General features: G+C 37.1%; 1 protein-coding gene across 4 annotated transcripts in view; it reads left to right on the top strand.

The window, feature by feature from the left end:
* REV1 (REV1 DNA directed polymerase) overlaps nt 1-12,515 on the top strand; it is an 84,830-nt gene that overhangs the window by 43,673 nt on the left and 28,642 nt on the right. For all 4 annotated transcript variants that reach the window (XM_082851309.1, XM_082851307.1, XM_082851306.1 and 1 more), the window contains 4 exons: nt 899-1,051; nt 3,795-4,498; nt 6,656-6,763; nt 8,200-8,316. In XM_082851309.1, coding sequence (XP_082707435.1) covers nt 899-1,051; nt 3,795-4,498; nt 6,656-6,763; nt 8,200-8,316 — 1,082 coding nt within the window. The remainder of the gene's footprint in view (nt 1-898; nt 1,052-3,794; nt 4,499-6,655; nt 6,764-8,199; nt 8,317-12,515) is intronic.

Here is a 12,515-nt window from a genome sequence, read left to right as displayed (position 1 = left end):
AGGAGCCTGTTTTAAAATTTGGATGTTAGCCTAAGCATATTAGTTGGCTGTTTTAAAATTTGAGTTTAAAATGGTATTTTTAAAGATACAGTAACCGTATGTGTAACTCAGTTTATTAGAAAGCAAAACTCAGTTTCATCGAATCAGTTTTAGTTCTGAAGTATAATAGGCATTAGGGAGTGTCAGTTAATCTAGTATTATAATACTGCTGTTCCCCTCGTTTTTACAGGTGGTGTTTGATGCATATATAGTGAGCATTTGGAAGACGATATATAGATATATATGATAGCTTCTGCCCTCTCAGAGTTCTGTCTTCAAGTGGCCTTGTCTCTGCCACTCTTACACACATAAGATAGTATAAATTATTTGTTAATCTTACAGTTGAGATTCTTTATTTTGTCCTTTTATTTTACAGTTTTTCACATTTAATAGACCTAACATGAATCTTGGAAATTGGGAATCCTCATCCAGTTCCCTTATTCTGGAAAAATTTAATATGTGAGATAGGATTTGAGAAAATCTTGATGATTCTGTGTGAATTTTGGGGGGAGGGGGGAAGATTGTGGTTAAATGTTAAAGTCATGACGATTACAATATCGACTAGTCCAACTCTGTGCTTGAAGTTTTTCTCATCTTACTCTATAGTCTATTTTCTTTTCCTCAACATGAGATGGTTGGCTACTAGTTTTTAAAATTTCAGACCTGTCTTTTCATGGGCAGAAGGTCTCATTCTTAAGTGTGTAATAAGTAAGGTTGTATTAGGAGAAAAGGAATAAACTAGGAAAAGAGATGGCATGTTGTTGGTGAAATATTCCTGTCGTTGAGAACATTCATTTTTTGTGAAGCTCCTTTTCCCCAAGTATTAAACTCTTAAATTGGTGTTACTTTTTTATTTTAGCATCAAAGCTGGACGACTCCTGTCCTACATTCCGTATCAGCTGTACAGCAAGCAGTCCTCCACGCAGAAAGGTCTCAACTTTAATCCTGTGTGCAAACCTGAGGACCCTGTACCAGGTCCCAGCAGCATCACCAAACAGCTCAACGACAGGGTGTAAGTTTGTCTAGGTTGGGGGAGACTACACAGCTGGTTTTTAGCAGTGAGAACGGCCCCTGCTCTGCTGAAGATAGAGACAAACATAAAAACTGGCTATTCGTCTATATTAATCCTGTTGAAGTACAGGCGTGCATGTCTTACCTAAAAATTATTTTTATCATGACAGTTTCGTAAATAAAATGTAAACAAGAAAGCTTTTCCACTCATTAGATTCCCATGTTAAACCAATGGATCTTAAATTATTAGAAGTAAAATGTTCCATGGGTTTTCATGGCAGTAACTATTTTTGACACAAGTAATTTGCCATAGACTATTGCTTTCTCAAAAACTGAACTAACTACTCCAGCTAAAGTTTTGCTGTGTGCTACTGCATAGAAAGACAGGTAATGAAAATGTTAACACTTTTTAGGTTATTTTTGAAAAATTCTAAATCAGTAACAATTCTAAATAGGTAAATATTTTATATCAATTAAAATTTAGTTGATGACCCTCAAGGTTATAGAGTTAGAGGTGAATCTAGACTTTATTCCATGTGTCTGATTTTAAAAAATATTTTGACTTAAGTTTTAATTGCAGTAATCCTGGGTAAATTGGCTTCACAGTTAATTGGTGTGTTGCCTTAACTTGTGTATCAGGTAGTAGTTCATTATCATGGTTCATTATCATTAGCCTTCCCCTTATTTATTAAATTGTTTGCTTTGGGAGTTTGATAATATTTTTTCTAAAAGACCAGGAGTCTAATTAACTTGGGATGATCCAGTGTCACTACCTTCTGTAGTTTTGTTGTCATTTGTTCTTTAACTTATAGGTTCACTTATAAGTGTATTCAGTTGTTTTTCACGTTACCTAAAACATTTAATTTTGTTTTTTTAGTACCATCAAGGTGTACAAGTAATATCAGAAAAGCTTCTGAATATACAACTTCATTTTTTTCTTCACTAATAAAAGAAAATACATATGTGTGTGTTTTTTTGAAATTCTTCTTTGTGTTGATTTTAGGAAGAATTTACCTATTAGATTTAAATTATTGATCCATTTATGCTGTTGCCTAGTAAATGTATATCCACTCGTGATATATTTCTAGTACAGCTACTTTATAAATGTCCATTTGGGCTGAAACACCGTAGTGCAGAAAGAATGGGTATGAGCAGTATGTTTTCTGCCAATGTGTGCATTTCTGTTGCATGTGCTGCTAGTAAAAAAACCTTAATATTTATGACATAGAAAACTAGATTTAAGACTTTTCTGACTTTACTTTTGTTGCTTCCTGTGTTCTTTATTTTTGGCATGTTCAGTGCATTTAATAAATTTCTTTGCAATTCCTTTATGTGACTTTTTGCTCCCTTGCTCTCAGTCTCAAGGGCCAGACTTTCTCTGACACATATCAAATGAGGTTTTCCTTCCTTCCTCTCTTAATCGTTTCCCATTGGTCATCTTTTCCTCTTTCACTGGTGGGATCATCTTTGAGGACAGGACCTACTCAGACTTGGCTGTCAGATTCCATGAGTTGGTCAGCCAGAGCCAGAGCCAACCCAGGAATGGCTGGTGCTGTTTCGCATCCAGCTCATGCGTGGTTTGCTGTGCAGTCAGGCTGTCATGACTAATGTACCCAGTTGGTATTAGGAGCAGGAACTTTAGGTTAAACCTGGTAATGCCGTGGTAATCTCACCTGTGCCTTGGTGCTGCATGTGGCACTCCCTCATGTGGAGCCTGAACTGTACTTGGACTAATGCTGTGGACTTTTCTAAGTAGAATGAATTACTGCTTTGTAATTCAGATTTTTGTTTTTGTTACTTAGGTGATTCTTTTGAATGCAGGTGAATCTTGTCTTTATTACAGAGCATTACCAAGCAGACATCTAGAAGAGCCAGGATGTGAATTTAACATAACATTTGTCATAGTTACTGCATTTATAAACCTGTCATCAGGACACTTGGTCCAGATTGCCTTGGACCTACCACCCTGGCATCTAAATAATGCTTTTCTTAGAAATGAAATGCTAATTCCCTTGTCAATAGGGCGAACGTCCTCATTTTTCTAGGTATGAATTTTATTGAATTAACCATACACATTGACCTTTTTTTTACTTTTTATCTACTTGTGCAACAGTTTGACCCTGTTAATGGATTAGTGAATATAGTCTGTCAGTCATTTCCTGGGGGAAAGTAAGGAGCCTCAGGATTGTAGCAGTATTGGATTTAATGTGTTGAACAGTGCCTTACATAAAACTGAAAGTAAAAAGAGGAGTAAGAATTCAGATAAGGTTTCTTACCCATTTTTACGGGAATTAATTCATATTGTATTAATTTAGCAAATACTTACTGACTACCTAGTAAATGCCAGACACTGTGCTACAAACTGGGTATTTAAAGCTTACAGATTACAGTTAATTTATAGTGGGAAAAACAATTGAAAAGAGTTTCTTGGATTTTTCTTCAGTCTGAAAAAGATCCAATTCTATTTTCTTCTCTGTGAGTCTCTGAAATTAAAAAAACAAAAACAAAAACCTGAAAGGCTGTTAATGTGCTAGAATTTTCCTAGTTACCGTGCTCCTTCAGTTTAGCAAAGAATTATCTTTTATTAGAAGAGCAATAATGAAAAAAAAGTTTGTGGCTTAATCATTCAGATTTGGTGGAGGGAATATTAAAGTGTGTACCATTAAGATAGCGTTTAAATGGAAAATTGTTTTAGCCCGAAAGTCAGACATTATTCATTTAAACAAATTTTTTTCCTGCCCTAGAAATCACATAATTAAGAAGATTGAGACGGAAAATGAAGTCAGAGTCAATGGAGTGAACAGTTGGAATGAAGAAGATGCAGATAATGACTTGGGTTTTGTGGAGCCGGAGCCCTTCTTCCCAGGAAGGAAACAGAACGGAATTCCGCATCCCAGAGATGGCAGTGCCGTTTGCAACGGACACACTCATAGCTCTAACGGTGCCTTAAAGACACAGGACTGCTTGGTGCCCAGGGGCAGCGGTGTTGCCAGCAGCCTGTCCCCCGACCCTGCCCATGAGGAGGAAGCAGCCGAGCGGAGCGGCGGCGGCTTCAGAGACTGCGCTGAGCAACAGTCCCAGCAAAGCACCAGAAGCACAGATGCTCTGCGGAATCCGCACAGAACTAATTCCTTCTCCCTGTCACCTTTGCACAGCAACACTCGAGTCAATGGTGCTCACCACTCCACTGTTCAGGGGCCTTCAAGCACAAAGAGCACTTCTTCAGTCCCTTCACCGAGCAAGGCGGCACCCTCTGTGCCACCCAGGCCCTGCCGCTTCATCTCGGACTTCTACTCTCGCTCGAGACTGCACCACATTTCCACGTGGAAGTGCGAATTGACTGAGTTTGTCAATACCCTGCAGAGACAAAGTAGTGGTATCTTTCCAGGAAGGGAAAAGTTAAAAAAAATGAAAGCAGGCAGGTCTGCATTTGTTGTAACTGACCCAGGTAGATACTTACTAAAATTGTTTTCTTAAGAAACAATCATGCTTGATCATTTTGTTCTTAATCTGTCACTGGTATTCTCGTCAATACTAAGGTCTTGTAACATGGAAGTCTCTAGGAATAGCAGGTTATGTAAGTAACAGTGAGTATAACAGATGACAGAAAGCTTTCTTACTAAAAATTTTCTACAAAATTAGATTTGAGTGTGGCTAAGTGAACATTTTTAGGTAATTTAAATAGTAATGAGGTTGGGATTCTGAGCATTCATTCCTCCTGTAGACCTTATCAGTTGTTGAAGTTTTGAACTGTAAAATATAACATATTTTATATTCAGTGCTTAAACTCCTGTAAGAATGAATTGGTTTGGTAAGAGTAACTGTTAATTTTTAAAAGCTTGCGTCATAATGATTTATCAATAATTAAATAACTGTCATAATAGCTATTATAAGTATAGTGGTAAGCTTTTAGTGAGGTTAAGTATTTTCACATATAAGTAGGTTGGTTAATTGCATTTTGTTTTTTAAATAGTTTTCTTGTCATCAAAAACAAACAAAACCAACAATAACAGGCTGTATTTCTGTGCCTGTCATTATAAATTGGTATCTGGTTTGAGGTTTTAGTTGCTTTTTATGGATTAAATGGGTTCCCCCTGGGGCGGGATCTCAGAGATTATCTAGTATTACCCTTTAATTTATAGCTGTGGAAACTGAGGTGCAGAGAGAAGCTCATGGTCCTCTCACAATGTGATAGAACCTCTCCATGTGGGTTTTTTCTGTTATGTTTTGCTGTGTTTGATGTATTCCAAATGCTTTTTGTTATTTATGAGATATTTCAAAATAATGTTATAGGTATTGGATTTTCCTTTTATCATGCCTTGGCCTTGTTACCTAAAGGTCGTTTAATTTTGAAAGCTTCAAAGAGCTATTATGGATCAGTTCTATGAATGGGAATAAGATGAGAGATTTTTATGTTGTATGAAAGCATTCAGTAGGCATTTAGTATATACATTCTGTGTGACTTGAATCTTTAAAACCATTATTTTGAGTTGTTTGCATTATGTGTGTATAATAGTTTTATACAGCAGACTTATAATTGTTAAGGTTTATTTTATAAATGATTTCTCGAGGGAATATAGAGGGTAGCAAGGAAGTCCCTGGCTTTGGAGTTAGGTAATAGCCTGAGTCCACATCCTGGCTCTGCCACTCTTACGATGCAGAGCATGTGAGTTCACCTCTCTGAGTCTCAGTTTCCTGTCGGCACACAAGTGATAGTACAGGCAGAAAATAGGAACAAAGGTCCGGTGCCCTGCACCTAGTGAGAACAGGGTAAACTCTTTCACAGTCACAATTTGGTAAATAGAGTTGTCTCAACATTTTGGGGAGTAAATGTAAGTTTTTGGAAGCCTGTTATGAAGATTAACCTCAGTACTGTTATTCTTAAATCTAGCAGAGGAAAATTCCTTTATGAGATCATCACTTTTTACAAGTGTGGTGGCTTATGGGGCTCTGAAATTAGACTGCCTGGGATTGAATTCCAGCTCAGCCTCTTACTGGCTGTATGACTCAAGTTATTAATCTGCAAAATGGGGAGAATAAGCTTACTTCTCTCACAGTGTTGTTGTGAGAATTTAAATAAATTAATACATGTAAACCTCTTAAAACAGTGCCTGACACCTACTTACAGAGCACTCAATAACAGTAGCAGTTTTTACTGCTGTCTTACCAAGGAATGTTGTTACTGCATAGAATAGTAATCATCTAAAGTAACTTAGGTCTGTGGAACTAAATATATGAAAACATCTTCATACATTTTTATAAACCATTCAGCCCACAGAAATAACTTGGAGATAAGCATTTAGACAGACTTTTAATTAGAGACTTGTTAGAATATAGACTAAGAAAACTTGATGTCTTCACAATTGATTTTAAATTCTGTTTGGAAACTAAATTTGTATCTTTGAATTATTTCTAGAGCCAAAGAAACTGAAATTTGATTTCTCTTGAGGTGATAGAAGTAATCTATTATAGAATGTGTATTTTTTTAAAACTTTATTCTGCTTGTAAGCATTTAAAAATGTAATTTCTAAAATTAACCAGACCTGATTTTTTTAAAAATATTAAAAACTAGTTTGGGGTTTGAACATTCTGTTTTTCCTTCCAGGAACTATGTCAGTATTGAGTTCACCCAGACCTCAGAGCTGTATAATGCATGTTGATATGGATTGCTTCTTTGTGTCAGTGGGTATACGAAATAGACCAGATCTCAAAGGTCTGTATTCTTGTTTATGTATTAAGAAAACTGATATACTGTTATAGACGTTTATTCTAAGGGGTCACAAAGTATTCTTTAAGAAATATTTATTCTCATTTTCCTTGGCAAAATCAATTCCTACTTCCAAATGGTCTGGACTCCATTATCAAGAAAGAGAGGGAAATTAGAAAAGTTTTTTCCTCCCTGTAGAGACCAGGCCTTTAGGGAAGAATATTCCTCTTCAGCTGAACATCTAAGACTAATGTAGATAGGGACCTGCTTTGGGCATTTTCTATATTTTTAATCTATATTTATGATTACTTTGTCAATAAATGGAGATTTTATGGTAGCATATGTCTTTGCACCTTGAGTCACTGTGCTTTCTCTTGAATGAGTAGCTTGATTAACTGTCCTCATGCTAGGGAACATTCCCACTTTTTGGTTGTAGGGTAACTTTGTATTACTGAGTATTGCTAGAATATGTTGTCATCTGTGCAGTCTTTGTTTTAATGGAAATTTTAGGTATTTGTGACCTAGTCAATACTTTTGAAAATATTTATTCTCGATTTTTGAGAGTTCTGTGTCCAAAAGAGACAGCTATTAGTACTGTCTTCTGAGAGTGAATTTTCCCCTTAAGGAAAGCATAGAAACTGCCGGGGTTAATACTAGGGCTTTATTTTTATCACGGGCAGTTGCTGCTTCGGCTATGATAGGAGTGTTTAGACTGTAAAGAGTTGATTTCAGCCCATGAGTGACTTTTTAATGCTTTTTTTTTTTTTTTTGTCCTCACAACAAATGCATTCAATGAAATATATGCATGTATATATATATACTATATATATACACACACACACACACACACACACACACATGGATTATCCATGCTGTTGCTTTACAAAGTTAGAGTTATCTTTTAACACAAACACATATAAGGAAATGATGCATGAAAGATATTATAACTAAACCAAAAATTTGGGGACTATATGTTCTCACCTTTGATTATATAGTAGGTCAGATTGTGATTCCTCTACATATACATTTAATTAGTTTTTTTTCTTGCTGTAAAAATAAAGATTAGTTTAGATGTTACCTTACTTTTCTGATACCAGAAATAATAAAAATCTAGATACAGTTAGTTTTTCTTTCTCTCCCCACCCTGCCAGTCTGAATCTAGGATCTGAGTTGCCTGTTTTCTACTGTAAGAAACCAGATAGAAACCATAGAAAGCTATGATAGTGTTGCTTTTAAGTTGAATAAATGCATCAAAATTGTCATAAATAGTTTACTTTTGGGGGGGTGCAGAGAAACATCAATAGATGACTTTTGCATAGCGACTGATAATCTTCAAAGATTTTGCTCTTTTAGGGATTAATGCCTAAGTTAAAGCTAAAGAGAGATATCTTATTTCTTAAGTGCTAGTGTTCCTGTACTTAGCTTTTATTCTCTCCTTACAGGAAGGCCTGTGGCTGTCACAAGTAACAGAGGCACGGGAAGGGCACCTCTGCGCCCTGGCGCTAACCCCCAGTTGGAGTGGCAGTGGTACCAGAATAAAATCCTGACAGGCAAAGCAGGTACAGATAACGAGCCCTCTTTGAAGTCAGAGTGCTCCTGTTGAAGACTTCTGGATTTTGCTTTGGTATTGTTGTTACAGAAATAAAAGCAGAGTTGAAATAATTAGCTTTTTCATTCAAGGGTTTCAAGGGTGTCAGTGACATCTTAAAGCAAAATCCGAATGCAGTACAAATGAGTGGTTTAATAGTTACGCTTTGTTGAATTGGATAACGATACTTTCCTGGGAAAGAGAGAGAAGAATGTTTTAAAAGGTGTGGTTAATTTGCTTTGTATAAATTTAGATTGGGGATGAAAATCATGGACATCGTTCTGTGGAAGCCTCTCCACTTGAAAGTTAATTACTTGTTGTTTGGTCACGGATCCCAGTAAGGGCACTAAAGTTTGTGTTGCCGAAGATGTGTATGAGCCAGTGGAGTGAGAAACAGTAAGGCTTTAATTTACTGGAATAAGAAGATAAGTGCCAGCAGTCATTCCCCATATCTTTGTTGAACGTGTTTCATATGAGAAACTTTTTTCTTGCCTCTCAAATTTTGGCTATTAGTAAACAAAAATCATAAATTATACTAATCACAGTGCTGTTAAGATTTTCATGTTTCTCCCCACCCCCGCCCCCATTAAATTCCCTGAGAAATATTTGCTTAGAATTGAAATTATTTGGCGTTGATCAGTTTCCGCATGGATGTCTGGAAAGCCAAAATTTTTTTTTAATTAGTTTTTCAAAAAAATGTTAATCAGGAAACAGAAGTTAGATATGCAGTAGAATGGAAGGCATGCAGTTAAATTTCGTCCCAATTATTTCAGGTCTCTAGTTTTCAGTTATAAAACTTTGGGCTTATTTTAGAAATGTTCTTAATGAAATTAAGACAAAAGGAAAGCCAGTAGACATCTCTGAGAACCTTTTCGGGATTACATTCCTCTTGCTGGTTGTGTTCATCTGTTTACATGCTGTAGGTACAAAGGAAAATAATTATAGATACATCATTATGCTTCACGTGTACCTGTATTCTGCAGATTTCCTAAAACTTTTCCCGGTAATTAAATCTTTTAAGAGAATTTTTAGGATTCTAGCGTTTTGTGTGAAGTGAGTAGATGTTGAGGTTAGGAAATACTGAGCTTGTTGAGATTTAGTTATATTATGGTATTTGACAATATGGGTAGTTTCTTAAGTATTAGTAGTTTGGTTTGGGGGCAGGTTGGTTTTTCTTTTTGTCTTTTCTGTGTGGTATCATTTTAAAGATGAAATCTAAAATTCTGGAAAACAAATAGTAGCTTAAGGGAATGCACAGTACTTGTCACGCATTGGGCACTCAGTAAAATATTGGATGAACATTAAAGAGGGAAGAATAATACCCTGTGTATACCGTTCATAGCATCTCTCGTTACTCGGTGCTCAGAGCTCCTCCCATGGGTAGAATCTTGTGTTTGCACACGTGCCCTTACTTTACAGTCTACATCTACACATTCCTTAGAGCAGCAGAGAGCTGGTCCTCTTCTGTCTTTCCTCGCATCACAAATGATCTGACCATAAACAGTTTATAAACAGAATTCTGGCATTGGTTACTTAATTGTGTTCATCAGTGTAGCCACTGGGTTTTCATAACATTGTAATGACCTTTTATAACTCACATTCCCTCTGCCTCTAAGTGTGAGTGGTAAACCAGAAGGTATATATTAGGAGAAGTATTGAAATTTCACTTGCCATTGAAAACTGTCAAAAATAGATTTTCCTATCACTAGAAAAAATGAATATGATACTTCATATTTTATACTCTCTCTTTAACTTGATATCATTCACTTTTATGTACGTCCTAAGCCTTTTGACCCATTAGGATCTTACCAAAATATTTGCTACGTATAACATGAATAGATTGTCCTCTATTACAGAGTTTGGTTGCAGCTAGGCTTATACTTGGAACTTGTTTTTTCCATGCTTTTGTTCCTCTTTCCTTGTTATTCTCTGATCTTTCTTTCTCTGGCTCCTATTATTAGATATGACACCAAATTTTAAAATATTGAGGAGCAGTTTAGGAATTAGAATCTTTGCCTTCTGTACAGTAGCTTTTAAAAAAATTCAGTTCGGATGTTTTGGATTGTATGTCTAAGCAAAGTATTAGAACAAATAGCATCTTTAGCCCTTTATTGCAACTTAGTTTCTTACCTGTCATATTCAGAGACTCTTTGTCTAATCGGACCGACGTAACCAGGGCTCTCCATCCCTGGCTTCTTTGGCAGCCGCTTCCTGAGCAGTGCTTAGCAGCGAGCCTTCTCATTGACGATCTTGAATTTGGAATCCATTTATACTCAGAATTTCATGGTTGGGGCCTTTTCTCCCTTCCTGAATTCCAGAATGCAGACGTCTCCTATCCCTTCAACAACTTCAGTGTTCATTCTAAAGAACAACAGTTTTTAAAATCGTGTTAGTCATAGATTTATTCTCAGCGATTTCTTTTTCACAGACTTGGGTCCTGGCCTCTGATTTCTCCAACCGTTCCTCCACATTCTCCATGTGCCCGTCTAGTTTGTCGAGTTTTGATGAGCAGTTCTCTACTTTGCCCTCCAGTGAGGACAGTGTGTCCCTGCATTTCCCTGAATCTCCCATGAAGCAACTCACTCCGCTCGTGGAGGGACCACGCACCCTGCCGCGCTGTGGACCAGGTCAGCCCGCCCAGAGGAGAGAACGCGAGGTGCCACCCCAGGCAGGGCCTTGGGAGCAGGGACCACAGACACTGTTCTCACCACAAGCATGACTTTTCCATGATTTTCAAAACAAGTTCTTAGGTTGTTTAGCCCTTCGAATGTAAGTCACCTGACTCCCCATAACTCACAAGGCATGACTCATGGGTGCACCTTTGAAAGGCAGCTGGTTGTGGCCGTTCAGGCTTCAGCTCTTCTTTTTTGGTTTAGTAGCAGCCCCTGTTGAACTGTGATACTGACAGCCCCAAAATTCTCACAGATTTTCAGCTTAGAGTAATGGGATATTTAGCCTTCCAAAACCCTTCAGAACACTGGGCTGTCTGCTCTGTGTTCTGTCTTTAATTTGTCCTGGGACAGCTTCTGTTAGTCACAGTGTATCAGAAATCATGGCTCAGATTGTACACTCTGCTGATTTTATTTTGGACGCAAGTGGAATTTGACCCCATTAACATGCCAATCCTCAGAGTTTGATTCGCACTTACACTTCGTATGCATGGGTGCCAGAATCCAGAATTGCTCGTGTGGGTTTCCTAGTTGGGTGAAAGCTGGTGATTACTGAGGTCAGACCAGGAAGAGTTGTTACAGCTCGTAGAGCCGGACACCCTGCCGTGTTTACCTGCTGGTGCTTTACTTGGCTGATTTTTTTGTGGAACATTATGTCTCTGAAATAAATAGATAAATACTGGGTTTGTTAGTTACGTGTTGTTACACTGTACTCCAAATAGATTTGTCTAGAATTAGCTGAAGTCCTATCGTAGTCTTATTTTACTGATTGTTTGTTCAGAATAGTAGAACTATGACTGAGAATTGATGTTTTTAAAGCATATTCTTCTTGGAACAGTAGTATCCCAAGAGACATAGCTGAAGTTGTGTTTTCATCTGTTTCTCACTGGCTAGCGATGTCACATGACGTGCGGTCAGTAGGCTTTCTAGACTGAGTGCCTTAATATTCTTGCGTTAATCTGTCAGTTTGGTTTGGGTATTAAGACTTATTTGTGAGCTCTACTCTTTAGGCTAGAGTTGTAGTCTGTAGAGCAAGTGATAGTCTCATCTCACTTGAATGTTTTTAATTGCACATGCATTGTTAAGCCAAAAGCAGAATTTCCTGAAAGGGGGGATGATACTGTGAAGCTCTTTTACGTGACGTGTGTTCAAAAGAAAAAGCTTAGATTTAGGATGGAACTTCTTATGGTATATGACCTTTTAAATTATGTTTTGATCAAATGACTTGTAGGAAAGAATTTGATGTTTGTTGAAAATGTTGTTAATTAGCTTTAAATTTTGCAGATAGTTTTTAAGAAACAGCAAGAACATTCAGAGAAATTTACTGTATTTCCCACTAACTGCTTCCCATTCCAGAGAGCTGTGTCATCCTTTTGAGGCTGTAGGAGGGGGTTTATCTTCCTGATCACTTTTTTCATCCTTGTCTGTCTCAACAGACTTAAAGGGATATTTTATACTTATCTTTTGGTATATGTTTTTTAAAACTATTGTTAAAACAGAA

The sequence above is a fragment of the Leucopleurus acutus genome (assembly GCF_964270905.1).
Source record: "Leucopleurus acutus genome assembly, chromosome: 12".
NCBI classification, from domain to species: domain Eukaryota; kingdom Metazoa; phylum Chordata; class Mammalia; order Artiodactyla; family Delphinidae; genus Leucopleurus; species Leucopleurus acutus.
This window is presented reverse-complemented; position numbering and strand designations above follow the sequence as displayed.